This window comes from Oncorhynchus kisutch, linkage group LG17, assembly GCF_002021735.2.
Source record: "Oncorhynchus kisutch isolate 150728-3 linkage group LG17, Okis_V2, whole genome shotgun sequence".
NCBI classification, from domain to species: domain Eukaryota; kingdom Metazoa; phylum Chordata; class Actinopteri; order Salmoniformes; family Salmonidae; genus Oncorhynchus; species Oncorhynchus kisutch.
In genome coordinates this window covers 8,141,681-8,159,733 of record NC_034190.2, presented here as the reverse complement: position 1 = coordinate 8,159,733, position 18,053 = coordinate 8,141,681, and the positions used below count along the sequence as shown (strand labels likewise).

The 18,053-nt window shown below is 42.9% G+C and overlaps 2 protein-coding genes across 2 annotated transcripts; one reads left to right on the top strand and one right to left on the bottom strand.

Moving 5' to 3' along the window:
* Positions 1–1,520: 1,520 nt before the first annotated feature.
* ddx39b (DEAD (Asp-Glu-Ala-Asp) box polypeptide 39B) lies at positions 1,521–13,653 on the bottom strand. The gene is made up of 11 exons (XM_031795048.1): positions 13,527–13,653; positions 10,067–10,278; positions 8,085–8,212; positions 7,640–7,732; positions 7,151–7,334; positions 6,901–7,019; positions 4,145–4,276; positions 3,235–3,344; positions 2,973–3,117; positions 2,361–2,508; positions 1,521–2,064 (listed from the first exon to the last, which is right to left on the bottom strand). Exons 2-11 carry the CDS (start codon positions 10,275–10,277, stop codon positions 2,048–2,050), a joined length of 1,287 nt encoding a protein of 428 aa, XP_031650908.1. The 5' UTR covers position 10,278; positions 13,527–13,653; the 3' UTR covers positions 1,521–2,047.
* polr1h (RNA polymerase I subunit H) lies at positions 13,579–16,152 on the top strand. Its single transcript, XM_020504905.2, has 5 exons — positions 13,579–13,695; positions 13,944–14,067; positions 14,979–15,079; positions 15,483–15,592; positions 15,788–16,152. Exons 2-5 carry the CDS (start codon positions 13,950–13,952, stop codon positions 15,810–15,812), a joined length of 354 nt encoding a protein of 117 aa, XP_020360494.1. The 5' UTR covers positions 13,579–13,695; positions 13,944–13,949; the 3' UTR covers positions 15,813–16,152.
* The last annotated feature ends 1,901 nt before the right edge of the window (positions 16,153–18,053 follow it).

Here is an 18,053-nt window from a genome sequence, read left to right as displayed (position 1 = left end):
TCTCCGTGACAGTCTGATCTAATGTGTGACAGTCTGATCTAATGTGTATCAGTCTCCGTGACAGTCTGATCTAATGTGTATCAGTCTCCGTGACAGTCTGATCTAATGTGTAGCAGTCTCCGTGACAGCCTGATATAATGTGTAGCAGTCTCCGTGACAGCCTGATCTAATGTGTAGCAGTCTCCGTGACAGTCTGATCTAACGTGTAGCGGTCTCCGTGACAGTCTGATCTAACGTGTAGCAGTCTCCGTGACAGTCTGATATAATGTGTAGCAGTCTCCGTGACAGTCTGATCTAATGTGTAGCAGTCTCCGTGACAGTCTGATCTAATGTGTAGCAGTCTCCGTGACAGTCTGATCTAATGTGTAGCAGTCTCCGTGACAGTCTGATCTAATGTGTAGCAGTCTCCGTAACAGTCTGATCTAATGTGTAGCAGTCTCCGTGACAGTCTGATCTAATGTGTAGCAGTCTCCGTGACAGTCTGTTCTAATGTGTATCAGTCTCCGTGACAGTCTGATCTAATGTGTAGCAGTCTCCGTAACAGTCTGATCTAATGTGTAGCAGTCTCCGTGACAGTCTGATCTAATGTGTAGCAGTCTGATCTAATGTGTATCAGTCTCCGTGACAGTCTGATCTAATGTGTATCAGTCTCCGTGACAGTCTGATCTAATGTGTATCAGTCTCCGTGACAGTCTGATCTAATGTGTATCAGTCTCCGTGACAGCCTGATATAATGTGTAGCAGTCTCCGTGACAGTCTGATCTAACGTGTAGCGGTCTCCGTGACAGTCTGATCTAACGTGTAGCAGTCTCCGTGACAGTCTGATCTAACGTGTATCAGTCTCCGTGACAGTCTGATCTAATGTGTAGCAGTCTCCGTGACAGTCTGATCTAATGTGTAGCAGTCTCCGTGACAGTCTGATCTAATGTGTAGCAGTCTCCGTAACAGTCTGATCTAATGTGTAGCAGTCTCCGTGACAGTCTGTTCTAATGTGTATCAGTCTCCGTGACAGTCTGATCTAATGTGTAGCAGTCTCCGTGACAGTCTGATCTAATGTGTAGCAGTCTCCGTAACAGTCTGATCTAATGTGTAGCAGTCTCCGTGACAGTCTGATCTAATGTGTAGCAGTCTCCGTGACAGTCTGTTCTAATGTGTATCAGTCTCCGTGACAGTCTGATCTAATGTGTAGCAGTCTCCGTGACAGTCTGATCTAATGTGTAGCAGTCTCCGTGACAGTCTGATCTAATGTGTAGCAGTCTCCGTGACAGTCTGATCTAATGTGTATCAGTCTCCGTGACAGTCTGATCTAATGTGTAGCAGTCTCCGTGATAGTCTGATCTAATGTGTAGCAGTCAGTGATCTGTCATGCCCGGCAGATGAGGCTGTTTCTACATTCAGGCAGTGTAAGCCTTGGCAGGTAGTTGTTTGTCCATTGGTATATTTTCCCGACTGTGGCGTACACCTCAAGACAGAGCAATGACAGGACAAGATTAGCTGTTGAGACAAGAAGAAGCAGCAAGTCTGTATAGAGTCAAACATATTTATGAATCCACATTTGAGCGCAGAACAGCGCTGGTTTAGAGTCTCTCTTCAAGTCCTTCCATGTAACGTCCTTCAACACTAGAAACTACCGCTTGGTAACTGGTTGACTATTTTCACAGGCTATAAAATGCAGCATTCACAATCCAAATGACAATCCAAGGTAAATAAAATGCTAAAAATAAATAAATAACTCAAATATTCAGTGACAGCTACCGAGTCTAGATAAATACAACCAAACAATATTAAACATCATGAAACAAATGGCATGGGAAAAGGCCTGACAATGTAACCAAACCTTTCTATCCACAGAAGGCGCTATTTCACAGTAGTCCTAATTTATTCATTCTAATGGGGGCGCGGAATGAATGCCAGCAGATTTAAAAGAAATCATTCTTACTGTATTGTACTGTTTGATTGGATAATAGTTGATTTGACCTTTAGTTATCAGTGTTAGAAAGGTCAAATATAAGTCGCAATGTCTGCTGGGTAATAGATCTGGTCTTCTTTACCGGGTTGGTTCAACTGAGAAGACAGGAAGTAAAACAGGACAAGTTAAAGCAACAACAACAAAAAAACACGTCACTTGATCATCATCTATAATCCACTGATAAAAAATACAGATGTTTACAACACAATCCATTTCCTAATAAGCAACATTACTGCGGCAGGTAGCCTAGTGATTAGAGCGTTGGGTCAGTAACCCGAAAGGTTGCTGGATCGAATCCCTGAGCTGACAAAAAAAAATCAATCTGACTTGCCGAGTATAATACTCTAAATTCACTGATAACCAAGGCTAATTGGAACTAAGCAGCGCTTACTGTAAGATGAGATGTCTATCTCGTCGGGCAGCTCACTGATGTTCACCTCGAATCGGTCCTGGACGTCGTTAAGAGTACGGGCATCCGTCTCATCAGACACAAATGTGATGGCCAGGCCTTTGGTGCCAAACCTGCCCGCCCTGGCAACCTGATGAGTAAGACGCACACAAACAACTTAAAAAAGGGCTTTATAACCTCGTAAACTTATGATGATGCTGCTACCGGTAAGACAAACAACCTGTATCAGCGTGTTTGAAGGGGTACAGCTGAGCAAGGAGAGGCTCAGAATTACTCATCTACATCACGTCATGAATAGTAGACAGTCTTTAATAGTCTACGGGACAGTCTAATAGTCTACGGGACAGTCTAGTCTAATAGTCTACGGGACAGTCTAATAGTCTACGGGACAGTCTTTAATAGTCTACGGGACAGTCTTTAATAGTCTACGGGACAGTCTATAATAGTCTACGGGACAGTCTAATAGTCTATGGGACAGTCTAATAGTCTATAATAGTCTACGGGACAGTCTAATAGTCTACGGGACAGTCTAATAGTCTACGGGACAGTCTCTAATAGTCTACGGGACAGTCTCTAATAGTCTACGGGACTTACCCTGTGCAGGTACGTGTCAGAGTCCTCCGGCATGTCGTAGTTGAAGGCGATGTTGACCCTCTCGATGTCCATCCCTCTGCCAAACAGGTTGGTGGCCACCAGGATACGTCTCTGGAAATCTTTAAACTGTTGGTAACGAGAGAGACTGGGGAGAAAGTTTAGAAAAAAGATGGGTAAATGACCAAGCCAGATCAATCACTTACTAGTATTCCTGTTCAATATAATACAGACAAAACCAGAACCACACCAACTATCTACGTACCGTTCTTCCTGAGGCATCCCGCGGTGGATGGCAATAGCCGGGAAGTTCTGCTCAACCAATAGCTGGGCCAGAGCCACACAGCGCTGCACAGACTTCACAAAGATCACCACCTATAACAACACATAATATCACTACACACACACACTGGGCCAGACCAATACAGCGCTGCACGGACTTCACACCAGGTGGAAACACCACCACTACAGTCATTTGCATTTTTATATTCAAAATTTGACTTGTCTAGTCAGCGTTTTTGTTTTCCCTGAATTTCCTGCCATTATGTACCACGGTGGAACATGAAACACAGTACCCGGTTGAACTAAGACATCCAGTACCCGGTTGAACTAAGACATCCAGTACCCGGTTGAACTAAGACATCCAGTACCCGGTTGAACTAAGACATCCAGTACCCGGTTGAACTAAGACATCCAGTACCCGGTTGAACTAAGACATCCAGTACCCGGTTGAACTAAGACATCCAGTACCCGGTTGAACTAAGACATCCAGTACCCGGTTGAACTAAGACATCCAGTACCCGGTTGAACTAAGACATTCAGTACCCGGTTGAACTAAGACATTGACTACACACACTATTTGCATACAAACACTTGCCCAGCTAGCAATTACTTTGTTCCTGTTGCCATGTGCCTCTGTGAAACATCATAATTAATTCCAGTACCTGGTTGAACATCATAATTAAGTCCAGTACCTGGTTGAACATCATAATTAATTCCAGTACCTGGTTGAACATCATAATTAATTCCAGTACCTGGTTGAACATCATAATTAATTCCAGTACCTGGTTGAACATCATAATTAATTCCAGTACCTGGTTGAACATCATTAACTCCAGTCGTTGGTTGAACATCATTAACTCCAGTACCTGGTTGAACATCATTAACTCCAGTACCTGGTTGAATTCCAGCACGTCGAGGAGATCAAAGAGCTTCCTGTTCTTCTCGTTGTCCTTCAGTTTGACGTAGTACTGCTGCAGCCCGTGGAGAGTCAGCTTGGTCTCATCATCAACAAAGATTTCCATCGGCTGGGTGGAGCAAGCAAGGGGTGGGACAGGGTTAGGGAAGGAGGGTTGGAGAGGGGTGTGGCGTGTGGAGGGAAGGTTGGGGAATCAGGAAGAAGCGTGAGGAGAGTTAACGGGGGGGGGGGGGGGGGGGAGTACAGAGTTGTTGACAGAGTATTTCACGTGTTGTGAAGAGTTTTGAATGGTTGGTCCAGTTTTGTGAGGGACAGGGGAGTTGTATGCACATATAGTAATATGGTAGATTGATACACGTTCAGTAGAGGGACAGGAAAGTAAACAGGAAGTGAAATGTTCCCAGAGAGCAGTGGTTAAAGTGACCAGGAAGAGGTGACATGATGTGACAGGAGACATGATGAAATCCAGGGAAATAGAGAGAGAGGGGATGGGGAGTTAGAGGGACACCAAAGGTTTGAAGTTCACACACACACACCCAGACAAACAGCCAGACAGACAGACAGGCGAGCGCACGCACACACACACACAGGACACCAATTCACATACTGATGCAACAGACAGACAGAGCTCACTCTCACTAGTCACTACTATCCAACACAACACTTGCAAAAAAAACAAACAACAAACAAACGTCAACCGAAAAGCCATAGTGATCAGATGAAATTGCAAGTTATTGTAAACCATAACCACAAGTAATACATTAATGCTGTAAATGTCCATGAAAACAAAAAGCCAGGCCCTCGTTGGATTAACTATGGCTGCTCCGCTGGACGTGAGATCGATTCATCTTCACAACACTTTGACTCAGTCTCCCTGGCAGCAGCTGCCTTTTTATTTTACCTTTATTTAACTAGGCAAGTCAGTTAAGAACAAATTCTTACTTTCAATGACGGCCTAAGAACAGTGGGTCAACTGACTTGTTCAGGGGCAGAATGACAGATTTGTACCTTGTCAACTCGGGGATTTGAACTTGCAACCTTTCGGTTACTAGTCCAACGCTAGGCTACACTGCCGTCTCACTAAACAATGAGGAAACAGTCTGTCAATTAGATGATCCACACGATCAAATCAGGGACATCATTGACTGTGAGGCTGTACATCACAGATGACTAACTCATCAATCCAATTATGTCAATGACATTTAATATAAATGATCCTCAAGTGTATTATGGCTGTCATCTAACATTCACTCAGTGTGTCCTCTCAATCCCTGTCATCTAACATTCACTCAGTGTGTCCTCTCAATCCCTGTCATCTAACATTCACTCAGTGTGTCCTCTCAATCCCTGTCATCTAACATTCACTCAGTGTGTCCTCTCAATCCCTGTCATCTAACATTCACTCAGTGTGTCCTCTCAATCACTGTCATCTGTGTAGGTCTGTGTACCATCTAGATTCATGGTAACAGGAGACAGATCTGTGTACCGTCTAGATTCATGGTAACAGGAGACAGCTCTGTGTACCGTCTAGATTCATGGTAACAGGAGACAGCTCTGTGTACCGTCTAGATTCATGGTAACAGGAGACAGGTCTGTGTACCGTCTAGATTCATGGTAACAGGAGACAGGTCTGTGTACCGTCTAGATTCATGGTAACAGGAGACAGCTCTGTGTACCGTCTAGATTCATGGTAACAGGAGACAGCTGTGTACCGTCTAGATTCATGGTAACAGGAGACAGCTCTGTGTACCGTCTAGATTCATGGTAACAGGAGACAGCTCTGTGTACCGTCTAGATTCATGGTAACAGGAGACAGATCTGTGTACCATCTAGATTCATGGTAACAGGAGACAGGTCTGTGTACTGTCTAGATTCATGGTAACAGGAGACAGGTCTGTGTACCGTCTAGATTCTCTCTCTCTCTCACACACACACACACACACACACACACACACACACACACACACACACACACACACACACACACACGGCAGTGAACCGGATGGGTGGGTGGGGGGGTGGGGGTTTACGAGCAGCTTAGAGCAGAGCGTACACACTCCTGAAAACCTGGGAAAACAGTTTCCTTAATAAGGTGAAAGGTTAAATCGAGACAAATTGTTTTTGCTTGGCTAGATTACAAGATTATTTAACGTGGCTGGTCAGCATAGTGACATCAGGCTGGTCAGCATAGTGCCATCAGGCTGGTCAGCATAGTGCCATCAGGGAGGTCAGCATAGTGACATCAGGGAGCTCAGCATAGTGACATCAGGGAGGTCAGCATAGTGACATCAGGGAGGTCAGCATAGTGACATCAGGGAGGTCAGCATAGTGACATCAGGGAGGTCAGCATAGTGACATCAGGGAGGTCAGCATAGTGACATCAGGCTGGTCAGCATAGTGCCATCAGGCTGGTCAGCATAGTGACATCAGGCTGGTCAGCATAGTGACAGCAGGGAGGTCAGCATAGTGACAGCAGGCTGGTCAGCATAGTGCCATCAGGGAGGTCAGCATAGTGCCATCAGGGAGGTCAGCATAGTGCCATCAGGGAGGTCAGCATAGTGCCATCAGGGAGGTCAGCATAGTGACATCAGGGAGGTCAGCATAGTGACATAGTAACTCCTCCACCCCCATTTACCCCCATTACCCGCCGGTCAAGGCAGAGCAGGGGGATAGGTGGAGGATGTGGGGGAAGGAGAGGCGTGGTGGGCGCAAGAGGAGAGGAGGTGTAATTACATCTTGCATGAACTTTCGGCAGACGGGGCGAATCTCTTTGCTCAGGGTGGCGCTGAACATCATGACCTGTTTCTCATGGGGGGTCAGACGGAGTATCTCCTGGACGTCTCTGCGCATGTCTGAGGGAGAAAGGGAGGGGGGGGGGGGGGGGGGGGGTTGTAAATAATGTTAGAACACCTAGAATGTAAATACGAGTAGATTAATTCATCTATAGTGGTGTGCTGTCCAATCTTCAACGATTCGGACTCACCGAGTTGTTCCAACATTTTGTCACACTCGTCCAGGATGAAGTGCTTGATGTGTCGCAGGTTGAGGGTCTTGTTGCGGATCAGGGCCAGGGTTCGTCCCGGCGTCCCCACCACCACATGGGGACACTCCTTCTTCAACACCTCTTCGTCCTTCTTTATAGACAGGCCACCGAAGAACACTGCCACCTGGTGGGAGAGATGGGGAAAGAACTGAACTGTGTAGTTATTATCCAGACTGGAGGTTTAAAAAAAAAAAAACTTTCTTTAACCAGGCAAGTCAGTTAAGAACAGATTCTTATTTTCAATGACGGCCTAGGAACAGTGGGTTAACTGCCTGTTCAGGGGCAGAACGACAGATTTGTACCTTGTCAGCTCGGGGGTTTGAACTCGCAACCTTCCGGTTACTAGTCCAATGCTCTAACCCCTAGGCTACGCTGCCGCCCCAGGTTAAGAGGGTCCGGTTAAGAGGGTCCGGGTGGTAATTTGTGTACCTTGATAGTTGGCATGTATTTGGAGAATCTCTCGTACTCTTTGCTGATCTGAAACGCCAGCTCTCGGGTGTGACACATCACCAGCACGGACACCTAAACAGAGAGAGAAGGGTGGTCAGGGTGGGTAGTTTAATGCATTAGAAAGCTCAGTACTTCACAGACTGATGGACAAAGACCACGACAACAACGCTAGCTCTATAAACAGTCCAGAGTGACAATGGAGTGACAGACGGAGGCAGAGAGAGAGAAGGGTGGTCAGGGCGGGTAGTTTAATGCATTAGAAAGCTCAGAACTTCACAGACTGATGGACCAAGACAACAACGCTAGCTCTATAAACAGTCCAGAGTGACAACGGAGTGACAGACTGAAGGAGGCGGAGAGAGAGAGAGGAGAAAGGGAGAGTGAGAGAGAGCGGGAGGGAAGGTGAGACAGAGAGTGAGATTACTTGTCCAGTGACAGGCTCCAGCTGCTGTAGGGTGGCCAGGACAAACACGGCCGTCTTGCCCATACCAGACTTAGCCTGGCACAGCACATCCATACCCAGGATGGCCTGAGGGATGCATTCATGTTGAACTGAAAGGAAAATAGTCATACAAAATTAGGAATGAATATTAAAATGGTAATAAATTGTATAGTAATTACTTCAGAACCAACTAAATCAAAGACACAATGTACCAAATCATGATGCTATTACTTCCTGTTTATAGTTTGAAAGTTTATACAGTACTTTGACATGATTAATCGTGGCACTTTGTCTTGGAAGATGTTCACTAGGAACCAAACAGGCCGAAACAGAAAGGGACCTACCTGAACTACATGACCAATAAGAAACCCTCAGTTTCGTGTGAAGCGTTTTCCGTTGCAAACCATTTTGCTACAGTGTGCACTAGAGGTCGACCGATTAATCGGAATGGGCAATTAATTAGGGCCGATTTCACATTTTCATAACAATCAGAAATCAGTATTTATGGACGCCGTAAGTTGCTTGCTAGCATTAAACTTATCTTGTAAAAAACAATCCATCATAATCACTAGTTATAACTACACATGGTTGATGATATTACTAGTTTATCTAGCGTTGCGTGGGGGATGATTTAACAAAAGCGCATTTGTGAAAAAAGCACAATCATTGAACAACTGTACCTAACCATAAACACCAATGCCTTTCTTAAAATCAATACACAGAAGTATACATTTTTAAACCTGCATATTTAGCTAAAATAATTCCAGGTTAGCAGGCAATATTAACCAGGTGAAATTGTGTCACTTCTCTTGCGTTCATTGCACGCAGAGTCAGGGAATATGCAACAGTTTGGGCTGCCTGGCTCGTTGCCAACTAATTTGCCAGAATTTGACATAATTGTGACATAACATTGAATGTTGTGCAATGTAACAAGAATATTTAGACTTAGAGATGCCCACCCGTTAGATAAAATACCGAACGGTTCCGTATTTCACTGAAATAATAAACGTTTTGTTTTCGAAATGATAGTTTCCGGATTCGACCATATTAATGACCAAAGGCTTGTATTTCTGTGTGTTATTATGTTGTAATTAAGTCTCTGATTTGATAGAGCAGTCTGACTGAGCGATGGTAGGCAGCAGCAGGCTCGTAAGCATTAATTCAAACAGCACTTTTGTGCGTTTTGCCAGCAGCTCTTCGCAAGCACAGCGCTGTTTATGACTCCAAGCCTATCAGCCTCATGGCTGGTGTAACCGATGTGAAATGGCTAGCTAGTTAGCGGGGTGCGCGCTAATAGAGTTTCAAACGTCACTCGCTCTGAGACTTGGAGTAGTTATTCACCTTGCTCTGCATGGGTAACGCTACTTCGAGGGCGGCTGTTGTCGATGTGTTCCTGGTTGAGCCCAGGTAGGGGCGAGGAGAAGGACGGAAGCTATACTGTTAACTGGCAATACTAAAGTGCCTATAAGAACATCCAATAGTCAAAGGTTAATGAAATATAAATGGTATTGAGAGAAATAGTCCTATAAATACTATATTAACTACAACCTAAAACCTCTTACCTGGGAATATTGAAGACTCATGTTAAAAGGAACCACCAGCTTTCATATGTTCTCATGTTCTAAGCAAGGAACTTAAACATGAGCTTTTTTACATGGCACATATTGCACTTTTACTTTCTTCTCCAACACTTTGTTTTTGCATTATTTAAACCAAATTGAACATGTTTCATGTTTCATGTTTTATTGATGTATTATATTAAGTTAAAATAAGTGTTCATTCAGTATTGTTGTAATTGTCATTATTACAAATACATTTAAAAAATTAAAAAAATTGGCAGATTAATCGGTATCGGCGTTGAAAAATCATAATTGGTCGACCTCTAGTGTGCACTAATGAATACGACCCAGATCTGTGATCTCTGTGATGCTGCCCCCGGTAATAACCTAACTTGTACAACTCACCCTCAGAGGGATGCTCAAAGCCACAGTCCACTATCGCCCTCAGCAGCTCAGGCTTCAACAGGAAGTCTCTAAACCCAGACGAATGGATGGACACATAGGAGCCCTTCACACGCTCCTTTTTAATGGACAGAATATCCCCTCCTGATAGATCTCCCACCACATCATCCTCTTCGTAGTCCAAGAGCTCATTCTCCACATCCTGCTCAGTCATCCTGGTAGGTAGGTGGGAAAGAAAGAAAGAAAGAGAGACAGACAAATAGTCAAAAGCACGTCCCATCAACCTGTCAGTACATAACAAGGAGACACTTTCAACCTACAGAGCCTTCGGAAAGTATTCAGAACCCTTGACTTTTTCCACATTTTGTTACGTTACAGACTTATTCTAAAATTGATTAAATTGTTTTTTCCGCCCTCAATCAACACACAATACCCCATATAATGACAAGGCAAACAGAGGTTTAAGAAATTAAAAATAAACTGAAATATCACATTTACATAAGTATTCAGACCCTTTATTCAGTACTTTATTGAAGCACCATCTTGGGTATGAGGCTACAAGCTTGGCACACCTGTATTTGGAGAGTTTCTCCCATTCTTCTCTGCAGATCCTCTCAAGCTCTGTCAGGTTGGATGGGGAGCGTTGCTGCACAGCAACATTCAGGTCTCTCCAGAGATGTTCGATCGGGTTCAAGTCCAGGCTTTGGCTGGGCCACTCAAGGACATTTAGAGACTTGTCCCAAAGCCACTCCTGCATTGTCTTCTCTGTGTGCTTAGGGTTGTTGTGCTGTCTGAGGTCCTGAGCGCTCTGGAACAGGTTTTCATCAAGGATTTCTCTGTACTTTGCTCCGTTCATCTTTCCCTCAATCCTGACTCGTCTCCCAGTCCCTGAAAAACATCCCCACAGCATGATGCTAACACCACCATGCTTCACCGTAGGGATGGTGCCAGGTTTCCTCCAGACAGGACGCTTGGCGTTCAGGCCAAAGAGTTCAATGTTGGTTTCATCAGACCAGAGAATCTTTTTTCTCATGGTCTGAGAGTCCTTTAGGGGCCTTTTGGCAAACTCCATGTGGGCTGTCATGTGCCTTTTACTGAGGAGTGGCCTCCGTCTGGCCACTCTACCATAATGGCCTGATTGGTGGAGTGCTGCAGAGGTGGTTGTCCTTCTGGAAGGTTCTCTCATCTCCACAGAGGAACTCTGGAGCTCTGTCAGAGTGACCATTGGGTTCTTGGTCACCTCCCTGACCAAGGCCCTTCACCCCCGATTGCTCAGTTAGGCCGGGGGGCCAGCTCGGTGTCTTGGTGGTTCTAAACTTCTTCCATTTAAGAATGAGGCCACTGTGTTCTTAGGGACCTTCAAATGCTGCAAAAAAATATATATGGTACCCTTCCCCCGATCTGTGCCTTGACACGATCCGGTCTCGGAGCTCTACGGACAATTCCTTCATCCTCATGGCTTGCTTTTGATCTGACCGGCACTGTCAATTGTGTGACCTTATATAGACAGGTGTGTGCCTTTCCAAATCATGTCCAATCAATTGAATTTACCACAGCTGGACTGCAATAAAGTTGTAGAAACATCTCAAGGATGATCAATGGAATTTTATTTAACCTTTATTTAACTTGACAAGTCAGTTAAATAACAAATTATTATTTACAATGATGGCCTGCCCCGGAAAAACCCTAACCCGGACGACGCTGGGCCAATTCTCCGCCGCCCTATGGGACTCCCAATCACAGTCGGTTGTGATACAGCCTGGAATCAAACCAAGGTCTGTAGTGAAGCTTCTAGCACTGAGATGCAGACCACTGCGCTTGAGCTTAATTTCCAATCTCATAGCAAAGGGTCTGAATATTTATGTAAATCCGATATTTCTAAATTTAGATACATTTGCAAAAATCATCCCCCACCATAATTTGCAAATAAATTCATTACAAATCCTACAATGTGATTTTCTGGATTTTTTTTCTAATTTTGCCTGTCATAGTTGAAGTGTACCTATGATGAAAATTACAGGCCTCTCTCATCTTTTTAAGTGGGAGAACTTGCACAATTGGTGGCTGACTAAATACTTTTTTGCCCCACTGTATGTATGTATGTATGTATGTATGTATGTATGTATGTATGTATGTATGTATGTATGTATGTATGTATGTATGTATATATATATATATTAAAGACATTACATAAAAGTTGGATCAGCCTGTAGTGTGGTTTTCCACTTTAATTTTGAGTGTGATTCCAAATCCAGACCTCCATGGGTTGATAAATTTGATTTCCATTGATAATTTGTGTGATTTTGTTGTCAGCACATTCAACTATGTAAAGAAAAGTATTTAATGAGAATATTTCATTCATTCAGATCTAGGATGTGTTATTTTAGTGTTCCCTTTATTTTTTTGATATATATATATATATATATATATATATATATATATATATATATATATATATATATATATATATATATATATATATAGATAGATAGATAGATAGATATAATATTATATATATATATTAGAGAGATATAGAGTTTTATTTAACTAGGCTAGCCAGTTAACAAATTCCTATTTACAATGACGGCCTACCCTGGCCAAACACGGACAACGCTGGGCCAATTGTGCGCCGCCCTATGGGACTCCCAATCACGGCCGGAACCAGGTACTGTAGCGACGCCTCTTGCGCTGAGATGCAGTGCCTTAGACCGCTGCGCCACTCGGGAGCCCCTATCTATCTATCTATATAAAAATAGATTTGTGTTTATACACACATATATATATATATATATATATATATATATATATATATATATATATATATATATATATATAGGGGCTCCCGAGTGGCGCAGCGGTCTAAGGCACTATATATGTGTGTGTATAAACACAAATCTATGTATATATATATATATATATATATATATATATATATATATATTACACACATCATATCTATTTTCCGGACTCTGATATTGCTCGTTCTGATATTTTTTGTGATGATGTGTGTATTTGTTTTTTTTATTGCGCTGTTGGAGCTAGAAACAAACATTTCGCTGCACCTGCAAATCTGTGTAGCTAACGTTACGCGGCCATATCTTTCATTTGATGCTAAACTGTGTGGTGATGATGCTGATAATGATGAGAGGGTTAGAAAAACAAGTTTCATTTCATGCCATCTTCACTTCTATTTATGACAAGTTGTGGAATGAAATAAGTAAATGTACTCGTAACTAACGCTATTCATTTGGGCTGTTAGCTTATCACGTGTGTCAACATGAGTAACGTTAGCTAGCTAGCCGTTAGCAAACACGACTCATGAGTTGGCTGGTCTAGCTAGCTAGCTTCTTAAGCTTGACAAGCTTTCTACCTAGCTATTCTATACGATGTGCAACATATGGAAAATGTATTGTACAGACAATAAATACATATTAAATAAATATTCCTAGTGAGCATTGTTTACCTTATTCGTTGTGAAGAAATGTAGCTGGAGCGTTTGCAAATGTGAGCTATCGTTTCGGTAAAACGCAATCAACGTGCGACTGTGCGCATGCGTTGAATGTCCGCGACCTGCGACATTTGGCTTGGAAACACTTCGGAAACGTTCTCTAACATCGAGGTTTACAAAGAAGGTGAGATTGGGAACTGCGCTGAAACTGGTATCGGGAAACATTTTTGTTTGACAGCTAGCGATGTGTACACATTTGATTGTTTTAAATAAGTATAGTATTAGTTAAACACGTGTTGACTGGCTAACTATAGCTAAATAATGGCCAGCCAGCTAGCAAGCAACGTGACTAACTAACCTAGCTGTATCTTATGGCCAAACCCACAAAAGGTTGCTGACAATGTTCGCTGAAATACTTCTCCCTCCCCATAGCCAGTGATGTCGTGTTTCAGTGGAGATCCCAACTTCTGTCCTGAGTGCGGGAACGTACTGCCTCTACCTGGGCTGCAGAACACAGTCTCCTGTCCCCGCTGTGCATTCAGTTTACCTGTCAGCGGTGAGGATGGCCTGTTTGTTGTCATCAGTCAAATGTCCCTGTTATAAATCATGTTGTAGCCTACTAACAGACAGAATCGTTATCCAAAGGGGGCTACCAGTCTGTTTGTGCTTTCATGCCAATTGCTTGTCACATCGGGGACTCCCGAGTGGCGCAGCAGTCTAAGGCACTGCATCTCAGTGCTCGAGGAGTCACAACAGACCCCGGTTTGATTCCAGGCTGTATCACAACTGGCCGTGATTGGGAGTCCCATAGGGCGGCGCACAATTGGCCCAGCGTCGTCCGGGTTTGGCCGGTGTAGACGTCATTGTACATTGTTGTAAACATTTTTTAAGTTATTTTTTATTTCACCTTTATTTAACCAGGTAGGCTAGTTGAGAACACCTTTATTTAACCAGGTAGGCTAGTTGAGAACACCTTTATTTAACCAGGTAGGCCAGTTGAGAACAAGTTCTCATTTCCAACGTCGACCTGGCCAAGATAAAGCAAAGCAGTGCGAGATAAACAACAACACAGAGTTACACATGGAATAAATATGCGTAGTCAATAACACAATAGAAGAAGAAAAATGTCTATATACAGTGTGTGCAAATGGCGTGAGGAGGTAAGGCAATAAATAGGCCATAGTAGCGAAGTAATTACAATTTAGTAAATTAACACTGGAGTGATAGATGAGCAGATGGTGATGTGCAAGTCGAAATACTGGTGCAACTAAGACTTTGTTCTTAATTGACCTGCGTGGTTAAATAAAATCAAAATCATCATGCCAAGCATGTTTGTCTTTACCAGGACGAGCAATGGAGTTGGCTAGAGCACACAGATCTGACACCAGACTGTCTCCTTTATCAATCTTATATTTTCATAAGTATGTGACCCACGATTTAACTGTGTTTTTGTGTCGTCGTTTTCAGAATTTTCAGGTCAAGAGATCAGGTCTTCTGTTGTCTTTAATCCTCTCGAAGGGTCCTCTGTTGCTGTGGAAGAGGAGGACTCAGAACTCAAGGGGGCTGTGGTAGGAATTCATTGCAATGAAGTTCCTATTCATGAAATGATCAATGGTCCCATTTTTAAAACTAGGGAAATCAAATTGAAACATGGAGTGACAGGGTAATGGTATACTTTATCAATACTCGAGAATCTCCATTTAGGCTATGTTCTGTCTGTAACCTCTAGAAATCTACACAATGTAACCGTGTAATAATACTAAGGTTATATATTTTTTTATTTAACCTTTATTTAACCAGGCAAGTCAGTTAAGAACAAATTCTTATTTTCAATGACTGCCTAGGAACTGTGGGTTAACTGCCTGTTAACTGCCGGTTACTAGTCCAATGCTCTAACCACTAGGCTACCCTGCTGCCCCCATATATCAATGTATGTTCTCTCTATAACCTCCTCAAACTCTTGCATTCTAGATTGACAGACGCTGCTCTCGCTGCAATAAAGAAGGGATGGTTTATCACACCAGACAAATGAGATCTGCAGATGAAGGACAGACGGTCTTCTTCACCTGTATACACTGCAGGTACATCTCACTAACCCTAATCCTAACCAATTCACCAAGGCTATTCTGAGCCTGTTCTCACCACCAGATTCATCAATCTATTCCATTTTATGTTGTTCTGCACCACACTATGACAAGCACTTTACCCCACAAACTTTATGTAGCCCACATGTTCATTTATGACTGGATATGTTATGATTTCATTTATGCATTCAGATATCAGGAGAAAGAGGACTCCTGAGAAGAGATCGAGATGCTTCCCCATTCCCTTGGACCTCCATCAATATTCTCCTCCTCTCCTCTCTTTTGTCTGTAAACAAGAATGTGTTTGATCTATGTAATGCAAACTTGAGTTCTTATTGGAGAAAGCACAATTGGTATGCTATTCCTTGCTCTTCGTTACTTGTAATGATGCTTAGGATAGTCGCTCCGGAGTGCTAAGCATTTCAATGGTTTGCCTTTACTGCATCAGTTAGATTGCAGCTGCAGCATTTGGAATGAGGGTTGAATACTGATGTCTGATGTTTCTCTGCGGAGATTTTCAAGTGTGATTTGTGTGATTAAAATATTTGTCTTTAGAACATGTTTGGTTGCTTTTCTCCTTTCTACCTTTTGTCAACAATGTCAGGTAATGACAGTGAATTTGCCTCAACATACATAATGTTTACAACTGTGTATATTAACAAAATAATTTTGTTCGTCTCTATTTCAGTAAAAAAAGACTACATTTATATTTCACTGTGATGTTGAGTGCGGCAAAAGCAGTTGCTCCAATCTGAAGGCTCCCCTTGTGGAGGTCTGAATCACGTGGCCATCCAACATGGCGTCAATTACTTGGAAGATGCTGAATTTGTTGGGACTTTGTAGATTTCTAGGAATTATTTCGGCCATTTCTGATAACCCTCAGGTAAAACATTCTCCTTGATAGTTTAAAAAAAAAAAAAAAATGTAAATGCTTGTTTGAACCACAAAATCCTGTGAAAACACTTTCAACCTTGTATTAGCTAGCTAATGCTCTAGACATCAGACTTACGTCATGAGTGTAGCTATGCTAGAGGAGAAGCAACTACCAATCATCTCCCGCTTCTTCTTGTCCTTAGCAGAAGATGAAGCTGTGCGTTCAGTTACAATGCAAGAACCTCCATGAGTATCTGAAAGAGTTGAGCCCTGAGATCATGGATCTGAGATCTTAGACCGGTTGTACAACCATCTGGCCACATGTCTAGCTTTCTACATGTGCAGGATCAGTCCATTTAACAATCCTACTAAAGTAACTTTAAAATATGACATGCAAGTTTTTTTTTATTTAACTTGGTAAGACAGTTAAGAACAAATGATTATTTACAAAGACGGCCTACCGGGGAACAGTGAACACCTTGTTCAGGGGCAGAGCGACATACAGTGCCTTGCGAAAGTATTCGGCCCCCTTGAACTTTGCGACCTTTTGCCACATTTCAGGCTTCAAACATAAAGATATAAAACTGTATTTTTTTGTGAAGAATCAACAACAAGTGGGACACAATCATGAAGTGGAACGACATTTATTGGATATTTCAAACTTTTTTAACAAATCAAAAACTGAAAAATTGGGGGTGCAAAATTATTCAGCCCCCTTAAGTTAATACTTTGTAGCGCCACCTTTTGCTGCGATTACAGCTGTAAGTCGCTTGGGGTATGTCTCTATCAGTTTTGCACATCGAGAGACTGAAATGTTTTCCCATTCCTCCTTGCAAAACAGCTCGAGCTCAGTGAGGTTGGATGGAGAGCATTTGTGAACAGCAGTTTTCAGTTCTTTCCACAGATTCTCGATTGGATTCAAGTCTGGACTTTGACTTGGCCATTCTAACACCTGGATATGTTTATTTTTGAACCATTCCATTGTAGATTTTGCTTTATGTTTTGGATCATTGTCTTGTTGGAAGACAAATCTCCGTCCCAGTTTCAGGTCTTTTGCAGACTCCATCAGGTTTTCTTCCAGAATGGTCCTATATTTGGCTCCATCCATCTTCCCATCAATTTTAACCATCTTCCCTGTCCCTGCTGAAGAAAAGCAGGCCCAAACCATGATGCTGCCACCACCATGTTTGACAGTGGGGATGGTGTGTTCAGGGTGATGAGCTGTGTTGCTTTTACGCCAATCATAACGTTTTGCATTGTTGCCAAAAAGTTCAATTTTGGTTTCATCTGACCAGAGCACCTTCTTCCACATGTTTGGTGTGTCTCCCAGGTGGCTTGTGGCAAACTTTAAACGACACTTTTTATGGATATCTTTAAGAAATGGCTTTCTTCTTGCCACTCTTCCATAAAGGCCAGATTTGTGCAATATACGACTGATTGTTGTCCTATGGACAGAGTCTCCCACCTCAGCTGTAGATCTCTGCAGTTCATCCAGAGTGATCATGGGCCTCTTGGCTGCATCTCTGATCAGTCTTCTCCTTGTATGAGCTGAAAGTTTAGAGGGACGGCCAGGTCTTGGTAGATT

Excerpts from the sequence above, each read along its gene's own strand:
- ddx39b (XM_031795048.1), bottom strand. The coding sequence starts at position 10,277 with ATGACTGAGCAGGATGTGGAGAATGAGCTCTTGGACTACGAAGAGGAT. Across the intron at positions 7,733-8,084 it reads TGGAGCCTGTCACTGGACAA|GTGTCCGTGCTGGTGATGTG; the intron begins GTAATCTCACTC and ends CTCTCTGTTTAG. Across the intron at positions 7,020-7,150 it reads CAAAATGTTGGAACAACTCG|ACATGCGCAGAGACGTCCAG; the intron begins GTGAGTCCGAAT and ends TTTCTCCCTCAG.
- polr1h (XM_020504905.2), top strand. The coding sequence starts at position 13,950 with ATGTCGTGTTTCAGTGGAGATCCCAACTTCTGTCCTGAGTGCGGGAAC. Across the intron at positions 15,080-15,482 it reads CAGAACTCAAGGGGGCTGTG|ATTGACAGACGCTGCTCTCG; the intron begins GTAGGAATTCAT and ends CTTGCATTCTAG. Across the intron at positions 15,593-15,787 it reads TTCACCTGTATACACTGCAG|ATATCAGGAGAAAGAGGACT; the intron begins GTACATCTCACT and ends TTATGCATTCAG.